A 17597-nucleotide genomic window follows, 5' to 3' on the forward strand; every position below is an offset into this window, starting at 1 on the left:
GAAATTGTTCCGGGAAGTGTGTAGCCTTAACCTCCTCTGTCAACGACGGTGGCGACGGTAGTGTAAAGGCAAAAAGTGACGGTGACGGTGAACCATTATTTCTCTGTGTTTCATTCGATTGTATTCTATTCATCGTTCTGTGCGGCAAACAGTGAGACAGAAGGGCCCTGGTGTGTCTTTTCTAACGGTGGCATCGTTATCGAGTTACGCAAAGTAACATCCCGCGGTACAGTAGTCGCGGCTCCGTCGGATCGCTCGCAACAGTCCAACGTCGTCGCAGTCGATCGGAGACAGTGGTCATAATCTCGCAGCCGGTTGCTGGATCGGGGGACCGGCATTCGAATTTCCCGCGTCAGCCGGTTCCGGCCGCCTAACCTCTCGTTAGTCCGGCGGACACACCTCTCGCGATAAATCAGTGGACAACGAAAGACAGGAAAGACGGTGGCCGTCGCTCGGCCAGCAATAATGCCGCACGTGAGCAGCAGCGGCGGCGGCGACGATCTCGGCAGCGAGGACGAGGTCAAGGTCTTCAAGGATGAGGGCGAGGACGAGAAGAGGTCCTCCGAAAACCTTACGGAGGAGAAAAGTTCCCTCATCGACCTCACTGAATCTGAGGTGCGTTCGGCAACTCCTTGTTTACCCAACAATGATTCTTCGTGCGAAACGCCTAGCGTCGCCTACGACCAATCGACGTCTTCCTTTATCCGTCTTCAAGCTCGTGACAGCCTAAGGACGTCGCCATTAAGTGCGTGCATGTGTGTTGCAGGAAAAGGGCTCGCTCGCCGGTGGAACTTATGCGACGACAGGCAAGACGTCCACGAGATCCGACCTCAGCCCCGTTTTCGGTAAGTCGAACCGAAGATTTCAGTTACTCTAGTTTTTATGGTAGCAAGGCGAAGAATGAATTGTTATACATTCTACATAGTCAACATTGTTAGCCTTTTGCGGATGACACATGTGGGAATCTGTGCGGAGACGTGTTTCATTCAGAAATATATATTTTTGTTTATCATAGTTGATGTAGTTTCCATGCTGCGTATCATTTGATAACGCAAAGAATTCACTTGGACCCTAGAGACACTTCGATGAAAGAACATTGAATGAAGAATTTTTTTTCATATGAACTGGACAGCTGTTTTATTTTATTTTCGCTGGTCTGATTTTTTACATATTGTACTTACATGAAACGTGCAACTGTAAAAGCGTTGACACAGCGTCACGCCGCGCCACTGAGACAGATAATAGTTGATAACATTCGAAGAATTTAATCTTGGCTTAATCAACAATCCAAAGCTATATCATGGTTAGTAACCTTAACAAAATTACAGTCGCAGTTACATGACAGTTTCGATTGCAATTCAAAATTAAAAGACAATTCAACACTTTGATATATGTATTTATTTTCATGTAAGTTGATATTCTTCGAAATAAATACCGAAACTCACAGAAAATAGCGGTCAACTTTCTAGAGCGCTCGTTAATACCTAATAATCTATAAACAAGCGTGCAAATAAACTTATAATACGATCAATCAGAAGTTTCATGATACGGTTGCAACATTTGGAGGTAGTAGATTGAAAGCGCTTCATCAAATTGACAACTTTTCGTGCACACTTGGCAAAGAACTCGACTCCGCGGAAAAGCGCGATTTCAGATACGCGATCGTATCACCGATAACGAGATCAGAAAGTCGTCAGACGTATATCTCCCGTCGGACGTTTATCGTTGGCTCGGCTATGAAATCTGATAACGTGTTATGATATTATATGCGTGTCGTAGGGGCCAGCTCTGATTCATATAAATTAACGTCATTGTAGGTGGTTATCTTACGATGTTGTAACGTAATCTACTCATGGCAAATCGCTTTTATGTCCTAATGATAATTTAGACGCTCGATTCAGCGTTCCAACGTTTCTGTCCACACCGCGATCAATGATATCACACCGGGAATAAGATTATCGGTGTCGTGTTATCGTTTGTTGCACCGTATTTCCAGAAAACTACGCTTTCCCGCGTCATTCCCTCTGATCTCGTTGCTGCATTCCCATTGAAAACGCGGCAAACTTCCGGTTCGTCTCGTGTTAAATACACGTGCTTTTATTGTGGCTATAATTATTCTACCGTGATGTTAGTAATTGGAATTTTGCAATGGAACCCCGATAAAATGACAGTCTCATATTTTTTTTTACCATTTTCTTGTTCCGGCGACATTAGCGTTTTTACCGTCACAATGATCGCGCCGCGCTCTGTTTGAAAATGTCAACAGGAAGACTTCGCTTGATGCTAAACTGTTACTCTGCAACATTTTAGCGACGCGTTTAGCGGTTGCTGCGAATAGTGTACCGCTTGCCTTGTTAAATCATTCAAATTTCTTATATAATGCGTCAAGGGTAAACTATTTTATGTCGTTTTATAGGACAAGTTTTTGAAAAGAGCTATTCTTTTTTTGATGTAAATAACTCCCCAAGGCTTCAATTTTCAAATTAATATAATTTCTCGCTGTTATTTTCATTCATCAAATTGCGATCAAACTGTATCGATGAAATCCATTCGTTATACAGCAGATAGATCTAGAGCCCCAACGGCGACTCGTCCTTTTTATTTGTGAGAACTGTCGATGCGGTCCCTTTTTTTCGAAGAAAACTTCTAGGCATCCGTGGCCCTGTTTCTGCTTTTACAAAGGCACACAATACCGTTTCTATCTGTCGCTTCTAAATATGGCGACGCTTGGATTCTCAGAAACGGCAATAAACAGCGCGCCTCCCCGAAGTAGCGTCCAAAAAATTTTGAAGCAGTTTATTGGCCTTCGAAACACAACGGGCCTCTCTGTTCCATTTTTTCCCTCTTCAAGATCCGAAAATTTTCAGATGTTTCTGCTCTTTCACTTTCGATGACATTTGAAGTTTCAGAAATAGTTCAATAATCCCTTGATATTTCCATTAAGAGTTGCATAGTTCTTTATATTTCGCATCTATGTATTTTTAATACAATGTATAGTGAATTATTCCATTACGATAGAAGATGAATTAGACAGTTAAGTTGACATAAAATTACAAGTAAATTCGTATAGTTTATTAACGTTTTCAATACAGTACAGTGAATCGTCCTATAACAAGATTAATTCACAACAAATTGGTTTAAAAGTATTTTTAATAATTCCATGCAACCACTGCCACTTTAATTACTATTGTTATTGTCTTCTAAAATTACTATTCATTTCATCCTTTTTATTTGGCGCATTTAGGATTCTTATTGACAGTTTTTTTACTTAATAAGTATATTAATACACGTTTGAATGTACGTCTTAAAGCGAACAAGTAACAACAAATCGTGACGAGATTAAAACATTTTTGTAGTCCATATAAATTGTTCCAGAAAATAAAAACCGTATTATAGGAATACCGTGTTGGAAAAAGACTATCGCAATTTTTACAACATGTTATATCAAAATTGTGTTCCTAAAATGCGGTATTATAGGAGGATTGACTGAGTTTTGAAGAACACGCAACTTAGTGATTTACGAAAAAACATTGTGTAAATATATTATTAGTATTAATAAATGAGAAATAAATTTTATATGTTTCAATATATCAATATATCCAGAGAGCAATATTTATTCTCCCAAATTTTAATGCGACAGTAATTATACCTAATTAAAAATTATCCAGCATGTTTCTATTTGTAAAAGGTTTTGCGGTATTGACAGATCCGTAAACATTTCAAAAATTCATTATAATTCCCTTTCACCGTTTAGCACGTCGGATATTCAAACGAAAAATAACCGAAAGAATGGAAAAGTAATGACGCGACGAGGGGAAAATCGAATTGGCGCGGTTAAAAGCGAAAAGGGTTTTCGGCGAGAAACCGCGGTGAAAGTTAATTCCAATTAGCCGAGGGAAATTGACCGAAGTTTACGGAACGCCATTATTCTCGCGACAGGTTTGAAACAAATTGTAACTCGTTAGCGACGGCTATACAATGAAACACTCCGGATCTGCCGGCTGCTCGGCGCTTCTTCCTCCCCGTACCGACTTTGTCACTGACAAATCGATGTCGTGCCGGCGAACACGCTGTCACCGTGTTGCCAAAACGCTTTAACAAGTTACAAACTGTTTCGCCAAGATTTTGACTCGCCCGATATTCGAACACGCGGAACGACGTGCTCGGAAGCGTCGAGGAATACGCGCAACGATGAAAGAAAATATCTGCCAGTTTCGTTCGATCTCGCATACTTTGACTGATTGTTTCGCGGTGTAAAAGGTACTGCGGGGGGTTCGGTAGATTCTATAATAATCCGATTAACGCGTTCGAGACAGCCCTGACAGTTTGGACAGAGTTTCGAGATAAGGAAACCCATAAATAAAGCTTGAAAAATCGGCATCGATTGATGCGTCGCTGCTTGTTTTGATGTTCTCAGCTCCCGTGTTCCGTTTTTGACGTGTGGCTCCTTTTTAAACATCACGCTTGACACTTTTACGACTGCTTTGATTTGAGCTTTTACCGCTTGATAGCTGAAACTGTTGACGCTCGCACTACGCTGCCTGCTTAACCCGGAAATTGAATTTTTCTCAACAATTCTCAAGGGGACTACTAGTAGTGCCCGAATTGGTACATCGATGGTATATCGGAAACAAAATCAAGCAACTCTGATATTTTAAACAACGCTGTTTTTTTACATATCGTTTAAAAGTTTAAGGGTACTTAACAACCTTTAAATTCTTAGTCCTTGCATCAACTTTGGAAGTGGTTACAGATGGAAAAGAATTTGATCAATAAAAGTTAAATGACGTGTTTTACATGAAATGCTGGAACCAATAAAATATTCTTTATAAAATTGTTATAGTGATATTTATTTAAAAAATGCAGGGATTGTACAGGTGTCTAACACGATTTTTTGTTATAAAATCAAGAGTATACATATTTACAATATTAAAATGTAGTATTTGTATTTAGTTAATTAAATGACACAATAGATTATCTTTCCTACAACCAAGAATAGTTTGTTAGCATGCTCAGCCGTCTACGAATTTATAACAATGAATGTCGCATTCTTTGTTACATATACAATCGCTGTATTTTGGTGAACGAGTATAATTGGCTCAATTTTCCAACATCACTCAAACCATCCAATTCTTGACGAACGAATTTGTTTGCGTCTCCAAGTTGTCACAGAAGTAATGGAACAATGTAGAATGTTGTTACCTCTCGCGACTAACAAAATATGTTCGCACTATTTGGCTGTTATTCAAGGTCACAAAGTTTCATCCGAATCGGAGTCGGATCGTTGATGTCAGTCGCCCTCGAGAACGATCATCCGTCTTCTAGTACTACAAATTGCGGTTGCGGCCGGCGTAAGTGATTCCTGACGATGTATTTTAGGAAAACCATATGTTACGTTAAACGGCGCCCTCATACATTGTCAAGTTCCATAAAAGTGTAATCGAATCCGTGGAGTGTTAAATTATTGTAATTTGTCTTGTGTGGACGGTAGTCGCACGCGGCAGCCAGCCACGACACGAAAATCACTTTCTGTGACGTACAATTACGCGCAAATAATGCGCGCGGATCAGAATTCGTTGCACTCGCCGTCCGCCGTGGGAGGGTGAGTGTGAGTGAGTGACTGAGAGAGAACGAGAGAGAGAGAGAGAGAGAGGGAGAGAGAACCAAAGTGAAAGAGAGAGCAGAGTAGAGGGGATGAGAAGTAGAGAGGGAGAGAGAAAGAGAACGTGCAAAATATTACGTCGGGATCCGTCGTAATCGCTTAAGTGGTTAATTATGGTGCTTCGAGGAAGGCTAGAGGAGGCTGGAGGTGGGATTAATCTTGGCATCAATTACTTCACTGGACCCTTTTTTATGCAGACTGAAACTAGTTTTCCGCTAGCAGCCTCTCCTGAATGGGTGCGTGATACGTCCGATGAACTTTTTTTCAATTCATTAGACGTCGTTCTGCTGGATGTCTATGTACCCGCAGTATCCCTCGTTAGTACCTGGCATTATTTTCTTAACGATTGTTCGACGAAACCTCCCGCTTTTCTCCGTAAAACGTATTTCTTTCTCAATACTGTTGGATATTTTTTTAAACGAACCGTGTACGAAGTTTCAGATCTTGATTTTGCTGATAAAAAAAGGATGACACCTCATGAAAGAACAGTAACTTCTTTCAGAGTAACGACGAAGAAATTCATGGATAGAACTATGAAGTTTTGTGTAGAATATTTATTTTTAGAATTCTGCTCGAACAGTTGGGAAAGTTCATCTTGCTTTTAAAATTAATTATAGTTTCTTAAAACGAAAAAATTCAAAATACTTGTTGCTTCGAATAATAGTGATAGGCATCGTTTGGTCTAGAGTAAATAAAGAATAACGAGAAACTTCGATAACAAGAAAGTAAAATTTCGATATCTGCAAACAGATCTTGTTTACCTTTTTAATTGTTAGAACTGATGCAATCACGGTGGTATCAATTCTCCAAATTTATTTATCACGATTCTGAAGAGTATTCTTACCGTGATTGAGCGTAATTTAAAAAATTTCATTTTTGGAAGTCTCCTCGAGTTGTATCCTTCTAGAATCACAGTATTCAACGATGCCGCGGACATTTCGCATGTTCTTTGTACTCAGGCTTTTTGAACGGAGAACTGAAGGGTCTGAATTTTCGACCATAATTTAGCAGCATTGCGTGTTCCGCACCGGAGCTACACTAACGATGTATCGGTATAATAACAGAAAACGCAAAGAGAAACGTGCTTCTTGCCCGTCGTGACAGTGCGTGCTTCTGGCCGCCAAGTAATTTTAAAATACACGAATGCGTCCAAAATTGCGTCTTTCGGCGATGCGCGGGTATCGACACGGTAAACCGTGCTTTGGGAAATTATTATTGCATACAAACAAGAACGCCACAACGCCCCTTCGTTCTCGTAAATTTCGCGTTTCTTGGAATTCGAATGGGAGCAATGTCTTCGCGTTATTATCGAAGCTTATGTTTATTACGAGTTACCGAGGGCTCGATAATTTCTAGAATTCTTACGATTTCCCGGCGATGATTTAAACAAATTGGCAATAAATTTATGATTCGAGGAGCTCGGTAGAACGCAGGTGCGTGCCGTAATGTTGTAAGTAAACCGCTTGTAGGAAATTAATTTCCGGAGGAAATCTCACGCCCTAAGCATAACTGAACACATATGTCGATCCGACGTACGCATATGTCTTTTTTCAAACGAATCTTATTATATTGCAATAACAGCTTTGACTTTATGCATATCAATTTGTCTTGTGGTTAATCTTTTCATTTGTAAAAGGAGGCCAAATGTTGGAACATGTGTACCGAACGTTTTCAGTCCGACGAAACTGTCCTAGAATTACTTCCCCATGAATTTCAATGAAAAGTTCTTCGACCATTATGATGTAACTTATGTCATAATATGGCAGAAAAAATGTACAAAAGCGACAGTTGGATCCCATTTATCTGGAAACAAATGAGTTACTGTTTCGTCTCGTAAAAAGTATTTTCGATGAAATAATGATATAGGTTTAACTGTAAATATTTAAAGAATCAAGGTATCCAAACACAATTTGTCAGATTACAATTAATCTGGATTAAATAATTTAAATAATTTGATTTGCGAATATCGATATAGGATCGAGCTAGGCTTAAAAAAGTGTTATTAAATTTTGGCGATTTTCATTATGAATTATATCTTGTATCTACAGATAGATACGTATCTTGTATTCAGATATCAAAACCATTGTCTTCGTTTATTAAACTAGCAGTTACATTTATAGAATTCTAGAAAGTAACCTAGTAAATTGCTATACCAAGTGATATATTTATAATTCCATTTAACATGACATTTTCTTGAATCATTCGTTAAAATTAGCTCAAACGCGAACGCGAATTCTCGTAAACATTTCTCACTCGAAATTCTCGTGACTGATTGACTAGAATCGCTAACTTGACAAACGTTTTCATTATTATACTTTTCCACAGTCATTCAGATTTGTCAGAATAGTTTAGTTCGTTGCACTTCCAGTACTAGAGTCTAACAACCACTGCTAATTCTCGAATATGCCAAATTTGACAGCGATGCCTAAGTTTGTTTCTCTTGTGACGTTACCCTCGTGGGCCTCGATCATAATCTGGGACTGATATCCCAGTAAAACCGTAACGTGAGAAAATCTTCGCCAACTCGGTTTGGGATTACGAAAGACCATTCGCGAGAGAAAATTCCGCGGCTCGTGTTATCTTCATTGACGACACCAGCAGAATAAATATTAGAGAATTACATGACCGTGTAAACTTCCGTCACTTCTAAGCATACGTTTAGTAACTCCATCCATCTCTTGGTAGAAGAAATGCTATTTGCTTTAGTATTCATCTTTTGATTTATCAATTGTAATGCATAAAGAAGGAAAACTGTTCGCTTCAGTGTCTATTTTTCAATCTATCAATCGTGCATCGTTGTCTACAAATTTTTCTTTAACACTTTGATTGCCGAATCCTAAACGTGATCAATGTGTATTGTTTTATAACAATTATAAGATCGCTAATAGACATCAATATTATATTATGCTTAATGACGCAATCATTTATTCTTGTTCGGATACAGGAATAACAATTAGAAAAAAGACACAATACTCTTTATCATCATTGGTGAAATATTTCTTATTAAAATAGATTTGCTAATGCAATGAAAAACGTAATGCATATAGTTTAGTGAAATTCGTTAGTAATTACTTAACTATTTTTCTTAGAAAAAAATCAGTTCTTTCGTTTTCAATGGTTAAGCATTCAAGTAAATAATAGGCTCGCAAAAATATATGTACATTCTCTTCTTTTCTACGAAAATAATTACAATCTAGAATTTTGTAATGGTTGTAATTGTGAATAATATAGTGCAGCAATCAATTAATGTACATTAATAAATATAAACCGTAGCCTGGATTAACGCAAACTCGACCGGTTGCAGCTCGCGACCAATCCTCTTTTCTCACGCGCATCGTTCGCCGCTTTCCTAAACGAGATTCGTTAATCCACAGCATCCGCTTCTATATGTCAGAAATTTGCAGGGTGCGAGAGTCGACGTTGTTCCGCGAATATTCTGGTGGCGCGAAAAAAGGAAGAATTAAGTTCGGAAACACGAGCGTATCGCGTCGGAACGCATTCCAAGTGGGTCGCTCATTTTCCGCGAGCTCAATCTCTCGCGAGCACTATATTTTCCGTGCTTTCGTATCCGAAGATTCGTCGCGGCGCGGAGCGGAGCGGAGCAGGGCAGAGCAGAGCAGAGCAGAGCAATCCTCTGGTAGCAGCCGAGCTGGCAAAAGCGTGCTCGCCGCCCTGATATACACTTTGTCGCTACTTGGAAAGTGCCTCAGCCTCCGGATTGCACCTCGCCGCAAATATCGTATGCAACCCGGTTGCGTCGACAGCGCCGTGCTTCGCAGCCTGGAAAGAGAAAGAGGGATTAACAGGGACGGGGAGACGGTGAACGTGGGAGAAGGAGCGGAAACGAAGGACCGAGGGAAGAGCCATAAACGATGTGTCTCGTTGTGCGAAGTAATTGACGAGTTCGCGTGTAGGCGGTTGGGCGCCTAGATCGCCTCGAGCATACCGTAGGCTTATCCTCGGAGACGAAAAACGAAACGAAACGAAATGAGCAGCCCTGATACCGCGCCGCGCCGCGCCGCGCCGCGCCGCGTCGAGAGAGGAGCAGAGTCGAGCTGAACCGAGCCGTGTCGTGCCGGGAGAGGCGGAAAGGGCAAGGAGGTAGGTTCGCGCGGGTCGACACATACACCGAGAGCCGGAGGAAACGAGGCGAGAGAGACGGGCTGCGTTCGAGGAAAGAGACCGAGAGAAATTGATAGAAGAGTCGGTTAGTCGACAGGAGAAAGAGAGGCGGATAGAAATTGAGAGTGGGTTAGCGGCGGTCGGAGAAGGAGATAATACGAGTGTGCGCGCGATAGAAAATTAGTGAAAGAGAGGAAAAGAGAGAAAGAGATGGAGCGACAGAGAGGACGGGGGGAAAGAGCGGCATCACCCTGAACTTGCCCGAATACCTTCCTCCCTCCGAACCTTACACTGTGTATCCGCTCACCAATGCACATGGCACCCAAGCGAGTTCTATCTTCCCTCTCGCTCCGTCTTCCCCGTCTCACTCCTACCCTCCTCTTCACGCCTGTTTCCTCTCTCTCTCCTACTCCCGTTCCCGGTCTCACTCGTTCCTCGTTCCTTCGCTCGAATCTCGCTCTCGCCCTTTCAGACCGCTTCCTTTTCTCGTCTTACTCTTCGCCTTCTCTCGCGGAGTTAACCCACCCATTTCTTACGCTCTGCATCGTATACCGGGTGTCGGAATAATATCCGAGGATATAGATAGCACCGAACGACCGTCAAACGGGACACGACGCACTCCGACTACTTCCGGTGCGATGTGGACCAGACGGAGTTATTGCTCCTGACCCTCTATCGCCCTGCGGTAGGTGGAGGAACGGTGGATCTGTGATTTAACGAGCTACCAGGAATCCTCTGCATCGAAATAGACTCGTTACCATTTTTTTCCGACGACTCCCGCTCGCGATCCTTCAGCCACGTTTTATGTGTCCTAACCGAGTTTTGCAGAATGAACGCGCATGGTGCAGCCTCCCTTGACTTACGATTTCTTTCGCCGTTGCTCTCGTCAAAGTCTCTTACGTTTTCATTATTTTATGAGGCTGTCGTAAACGTACGCTTGAGTAAAAGTGAAAAGTAGTATAGTGGAGCTCCATTTGTATAAACCGGAAGGAGGCCACGTAAAGTCCACATAACCAGGTTATTCACGCCAATTATAAATGAGTTCCGGAGTACATACTTGCATGTGAAATGAGATACCTAGTTAGAGAAGCAATGCTTGTTTCTGAAGCAAATATGAAAAGTTTGCATTCACGCATATCGATAAGAAAGAAGGTTTATTTTAAAGTGTCCTCGGACAACAATATTTGTATAGTCGAAATTCTTCTGTTTTATGTATTGTCTAATTGCTTCTCAGAAAAGCCACAATTTAAGAATGTACGATAACTCACAGGAATCGCTTGAATTCCCTAATCAAATAATATAAGAAATGCGTCGAACGTGTCGTTGAACAGTGGCGGAGGGTGTTAAACAAGAGCAAGGTAAAGTAAATAATAAAGAAGCGAGAGCTGAAGGAGAAGTTGTTAACGTAACAGCGGTTGAGTTTCACGAAAATTACGGGAACACCCAGTATATGAATACAGACACACCGACTACAGTCAGCATTATACACCTACCCTGACTCGCCTCTACCTACCTACCTGCTCGCTAACGAGCCTACCTGCCGGACTTCTTGCATTCGAAGAGGTTGCCCAAGAAGAGGACCCCAACCCTGGACCCGCACCCATCCCCATAGGGTCGGCAACTACACCCCGCGGTGGTGCTTGCACCTTCCTTTATAAACGGTTAAACAAATTTCCCTGTAAAACGGCGTTTCTAGAAAAGAATACGCCCGCGGGAGAGGCGTCACGAAACGGAGACAGGGGTCCAGAAAATATGTTTGCTTTTGCTTGGCGTGTTTGTGGTCATGCTCGGATCTCGCGCGAGAGATCGGGGTTTTTCGAAATTTTATAACCGAGCATAAATTGAATTTTTTGACACCGAATTTCGGTGATCTCGTGCTGGCGTTTACGATCTATTTTCGTTCGACGATGCCCGTCGTTTCTTCGAAATGTATGGTGTTTGTAGGTTTCTACGGTGACTTTTAGAATTGTTTATAACGCGGAGCGAAACGTTACCCGAAGACTCGAACGATACCCTCGTGTTCCATTCGAAAGGAAAGAGGCAGGGAAGAGAGAAACACGCCTTTTCGAGTCTCCTGCGGATTCCATTCGAACACGTTGCTTATTTCTCGCGAGCTGTTCTCGTTGCTTCGGTTTGGTCGGTCGACGGGACGCGCCGCAGTCTATAGCATCTAGTCAGATAAAAGCGAAAAATTGGGCCACTCGCAATTTTAAAACAAAAGTTGTTAGTCTTGTTCGAGACCACAATGCTGCTCGGGATTTATGAGATTTTTAGTGGTGCTTACATCTCACGGCCCCTTTATCTGCAGATAAGTTCGGTGTACAGCAAATGTTGGGAACACTGTTATGTCATTAATTTTCTTCTGGCGATGGATGAGGAGATTTTTTTCCGTTCTTTCGACGGCACTGTTTTCGCGCTCTTCTCATAAGTTATTCCCTCTATTTATTCGAATAATAATTTATTCGGATAATTTTTTAATACGCACATTTATTCGAATAGAAATTATATAATTATTCGAATAATGATGTGTATAATTGCTGACTGGTTCTACTTTTACGTAATTTTATAAGAATATTTTTATATGAATACATTCAGAATACGTTGAATTTCAATATCAAAAAATTGCCGTTGTCTTCCTCTACATTCATAGAAAAATTATTTAATTATTATTTAATTATTATTTAATTATACATTATTGATCAATTTACGTAAAAGTAACAAACTTTCCGATACAACATTTTTATATTCCATCATCTTTATTCATTTTTATAATATATTCTATCATTTTCATGAATTCCTCATGAAATTTATTTTTATCCCAAAAATATCTTACCCTGATAAATATTTATGGGATTGGACATTTATTCGGTAATATTGAATATGATATTATTCGTTAAACTTTATCGCTAATCCGTCATCCGAAAAATTTTGTCCAGCTCTGTCACACAGGATCAATGGAATGCAAAGTTCACGTTACAGACTCGCTGACTTCTCATTATCGACGGACGTCCAAAAATCTCCGGGTCCCTGACCCGCGACACGTGTTCGTCAGTTGCTTTATTTTCAGTACCGTTGTCATACTCGTGAAAAATCCGTAAGAAGCAAGATCCCGCAATCGTGACCGTATTCGGTTCACGTAGACGTTCTCACCTATCGGCAGGGAATCGGTCAACAGACTTATCGCGAGCTCCGAGTGCGTCGACAAACATGTTGAACATTCGCGATTTGCGATAACGTGCAACGATACGCCGCGGACAAACATTTCCGTCTGGAGGACCACGATCCACGCGCCGGCAGCGTCGTTCACGTGAGATCGGCGTCGAATCGCTAGAAAACCGTGCTAGGCGCGACCAACGGTTTACCAGCGCTAATACCCAGACGCGCGGCGGTAATCGCGTGATCCGATCAACGCCGATAACAAGATAAGCTCGGATACGTTCATGCGATGGGTAGCCAGCCGTTATCGCTGGTCAATCTTCTCGCGAAGGGTCGCATCTTTCTCCACGAGGTCACGTAGCGACGTGATTTTCCTGGTTTGAGGCGGATTTAGCGGTGATTGAGTGGAACCGCCATGCGTTCCGGTGGCAGCAGCATCATTTGACGCTTCTTTACCATTTATGGATGGTTCTGATCCGCTAGGTAGCTATCATCTTACTAATGATAGCACGTACATACTCATTTATCCTTTGTCGACTCTATTTGTCTATCGATGTTTTCAAATCCGTACAAACTGGGAATACTACAAACTACAATACATATTGCACTCAGAAACGCAGCTACGGTTTATATTGCCCAGTAAGATGGAGAATTGACTTTAGAAATTTGTATTGTATGTAAAAATTTATTCGATATGTTCGAATAAAATTTTATTTGAAAAATTTACATAAGTCTGACTGAGGATTATGAAGATGTGATACCTTTCTGATAACGATAAAAAATATTTGTCGGCTTTGCTGTTACCAATATATAGAGACCCACTTGTATCCGAACGATTTAGGGCGATGCAACTTCTTGTACGAGTCCGTTAAGATTCAGACTAGAACTGTGACTCATCCCCAAATTTGTTCAATTTAACCGGGTTATCGCTAGTTACAGCAATATACTTTTTTTCTAGCAAATTTGGATTTTTCCAATAGCATTCCTTTGCGCTTCTTCATAAATGACCGTTCGCGTCGTATCAATGTCGAAATTATCGGTGTCCCTGGGTTCGCTCGTTTTCAGCACCGAGGATGTCCACTACTCGGTTTAAATAACGTTGAATAGCGTGATCTCGCAATATCGCAGCACTGGACGCATGGCACGCGCTGTTTACACGCGATCGGTGTACTTTGACAAGATTAATAATAGCCGGAATTGAATAACTTATTACGCGTACGCGTACCTGCAACCGCCTAGTTACATCATGGATAAACATTAACGCTATTTAAAGGTCGAGATCCGTTCACTGTTGACACACGCGCTCACAGTTCCCGGTTGACAAGAGATTGGATTCCGGAATGCCAGTGATGTTCTTCAATTATGATTTGAATATTCCCCGTCGGCAAATTCCTCGAATAAATAGAACCGCGTTCCGATGCACCTGAACGGGGTCTCGGATAATTCGTAGCCACTTATTGGAACTGTAACGGTCCAGGACAAATGCTTTATTATATCGTGGAATAACCGGGAGAGAGAAACGGCCGCGTCTATAAAGAGCAATGTCACGTGTCGTAAAGTTCTATCCGCGAGCTGTGATGACTCTCTTTACGCTTTTATAATATCCACGATCATCAAATTACTGGCTATGGTACCCTAATAAACGTATTAGCGTTACGACGCACGTTTTATTCGAAACAGCGGAGAGCCGAGAATCGGAGTGAGGCGTGGACGGAGAAAGAGAGAGAAAGATTGAGGAGGAGGGGGAGGAGGAGAGAGAGAGAAAAAAGGGGAATCATGCCAGCGGAGAAGAATGAAAAAGCAAAGAGGCACGTATGATAATCAGGCATGCCCCGAAAATACCGGTTTCCCTCCCGGACCCGTGGTTACGATTCAGGTTTGTCCTGCCTGTTTCCGAGGCTCTGTCGAAACGATTTTCGTCAAACAAAGTCGTTCGACCGTACGGCTCTCCAGTCAATTAACGCCAGAAGACCGTCGTCGACCTGTTGTCAAGCCCCGCCGCGCTTCTCCGGAGAAACAAGAAATTTCTAAGGGTCGATCGACGAGACAAAAAAGCTGCTGCGAGAGAACGCCCGCGTTCTGATCAATCCTCTCCCGCTAATTGCTCAACTTCTGTCGGTTGACAATTTGCGATTCGTTCACCGCCCTCGGTCATGTTATCACAGCGTCTGCATTTTCTTTAGTGATATTAACAATGTCTGTTCTACTACCGTCTGGCTAGACCACATCTTCAGTATAGTTCTATTGTCTGGTCTATCATCAATATTTAAATATGAATATTGAACGTGTGCAACGTAAATTGTTACATTTAATTGTCCAATTCCTAGGGAACTCGACGTCCACGTGCGATTATGAGTATGTACTGATACTGAGACGCCTAAGCATTATATATCATCAGCCCTGAAATCTCATCGGATTCTGTATGCTCCATGATAACTGCATAAACAGAATCATTTACAATGTGATACAATATTGTAATATATTCAAACGTGATAGAAGATGTTGCATCTTCCGGCAGAATGCAAATAGCATTATTCGTGTATTGTTATATAAAAACTTCGCAACACTATGCTAATTTGTACATTCCTTTTATTTACTGTTGAGTAAGGTGCTTTGGTCTGTAAATAAATATGGTTATTATTATTATTAGTATCATCTCAGCGAAATTCCAAGTGTCCATTGATTAGGAAAATACGTCCAAGCATAGTCGAAGAAACTCTGGGGCCGTTGTGAGCACCAGAGACACGGCAAGGTTTAGGACCGAACGGGAGGAGCCAGCAGAACGGAAAGAGGAGCGAGGCGTGCAGAATCGCGTGGATAAAACAAGGAAGAGAACAGTCAGAATGGAAAGAACGAAAGAACCGAAGATGACTCGTGCAGGAGGAAACAAGACAGGAGGGAAGCAAAGAGTAACGAGAAAGGACTAAACGAGGACGGTGAACGAGGCGCGCAGAAGCGAAGAGCGAGAGCGCGCGGGCACCCGTTGAACGAAGGTTAGCAATCTGCGTAGTGTTTTACGACAACTATAAATATGGCTGTAAAGCTCTTTGTTTAGAACAGCTAGTCCGGCTTTCGAAACTCTGCCCTTCTGTTCAGCTCGCGCGGCCATTTAGCTCGGCCGCGATGCCTCCGTGCGAGCGATATTCATTTTCGGAGCTGCTTTCCGATCGAGAAATTTATTCTGGTTGGTAGGAACGAAGGAGATTCGATTTGGGAGGGAAGAAAGGAAGAGCGATGCGGTTCTCGATCCTCTCGGAATTGTTGGTGTTCGCAGAGAAACGTGCGCGTTTACACGTGAAAATTATCGACGACTGGGTCCATTAAAAAGGAGGAAAAGAAACCGCTCCGTTCAGTGGCATCTGCTAACCATATGCTAAAATGACTGAGCCCGGATAACACCCTGTCACGCTAATGTCAGGTTAAGCGGCGAGAATGATTTACAAGCGGCGAGTTGGAGCGAACCGGCAACGTTACACCGTTCTTTCGGAACGCTGGTTCGGTCGTTCGTTGCCTGGCTGGCTGGCTGGCTGGCTTGGTTGGGCTGGCTGGGCTGACTGACTTGCTAGCTCGCTCGCTCGCTCGTTCGCCCGCTCGTACCTATGATAGTCGTTACAACAACGTTATTGCTCGGGCGCAATTAACGTCCGCTAGATACGCCGTGCAGATAGGTTAAACGCGCGAGACATGTCGCGTGGACACGACGCGTTGAAATAATTTATGTCTTCTCTACGCGATCGATTTGCGCTACGGATGCGCCCGTTTGTCGATATTCGATAAACACAGGGTGTCGCGAGGTGTACTGTTGAAACATTTGGTATCCTTGAGGTTGAAATAAGATTAAACGTCGTACAACAATATGCACGTGAATGCTTCATCCAACCCTTAATTGCGGACATTACTGAATCTGTGATAACGATACGGGCACGGAGTTTATTAGACTCTACATTAGAGTTGAAATAACTTGATCGACCCTCATAGTTGCGCAACCGATTCCAGGATTGTACTATGTTTAGTTTATAGCGTAAATTAACAGATTTCTGGTTATAACCTCACATTTGAAAGATGCATATTTCGCCATAGGTATAACGTACAATCACGTTGCGGTACTTAGGTACAGAAAATGATTTTTCACTCAATATGTGTGACGCATCATGACAAATTGAAAAAGCTGTCACTATTTAATATTTTTGGTTCATAAAAGTATTATGTAGACATTTTAAAATAAAGGTGAACAGCACGTTTCTTAAAATTGCACATCCTAAGCGTACAGTGAAGAATAATACGCAAACTTATGCAGGGAGCATTAATAGATAGTTTGGTTTAGATCTCACGGCTAATATACGGGCTATGTTCGTGGATTGTCAATTGTTTTCGCGCTTGAAAGAAGTACATTTACATTCCATAAGGCTGGAACCGAGTAGCGGAGAATTACATAAATCAGGACACCTCGAAAGGCACCTCCTTCATTTCACAACCGAAGTTGGACACAGGCGATACCCATAAATCAGTTTCACCAGAGTGAAATAAGACTGCCTTTTTCGTATCAATTGTTCTAAAAGCGATCATTTATCGAAGCCGAGCTACCGTCCGGCATGGTGGGAGCAGTTTTGAAAAAAATGTTTTTCCATTGTAGGAAAAAATATTTTATAAATTGTAT

General features: G+C 41.9%; 1 protein-coding gene across 2 annotated transcripts in view; it reads left to right on the forward strand.

The window, feature by feature from the left end:
- The first annotated feature begins 68 nt into the window (after positions 1-68).
- LOC144478604 (protein pangolin, isoforms A/H/I/S) overlaps positions 69-17597 on the forward strand; it is a 329927-nt gene continuing 312398 nt past the window's right edge. For both annotated transcript variants that reach the window (XM_078196685.1, XM_078196694.1), the window contains exons 1-2: positions 69-615; positions 767-845. In XM_078196685.1, the coding sequence (XP_078052811.1) occupies positions 466-615; positions 767-845 (229 nt within the window). In that variant the 5' untranslated portion in view covers positions 69-465. The remainder of the gene's footprint in view (positions 616-766; positions 846-17597) is intronic.

This window comes from Augochlora pura, chromosome 1, assembly GCF_028453695.1.
Source record: "Augochlora pura isolate Apur16 chromosome 1, APUR_v2.2.1, whole genome shotgun sequence".
Lineage (NCBI taxonomy): Eukaryota > Metazoa > Arthropoda > Insecta > Hymenoptera > Halictidae > Augochlora > Augochlora pura.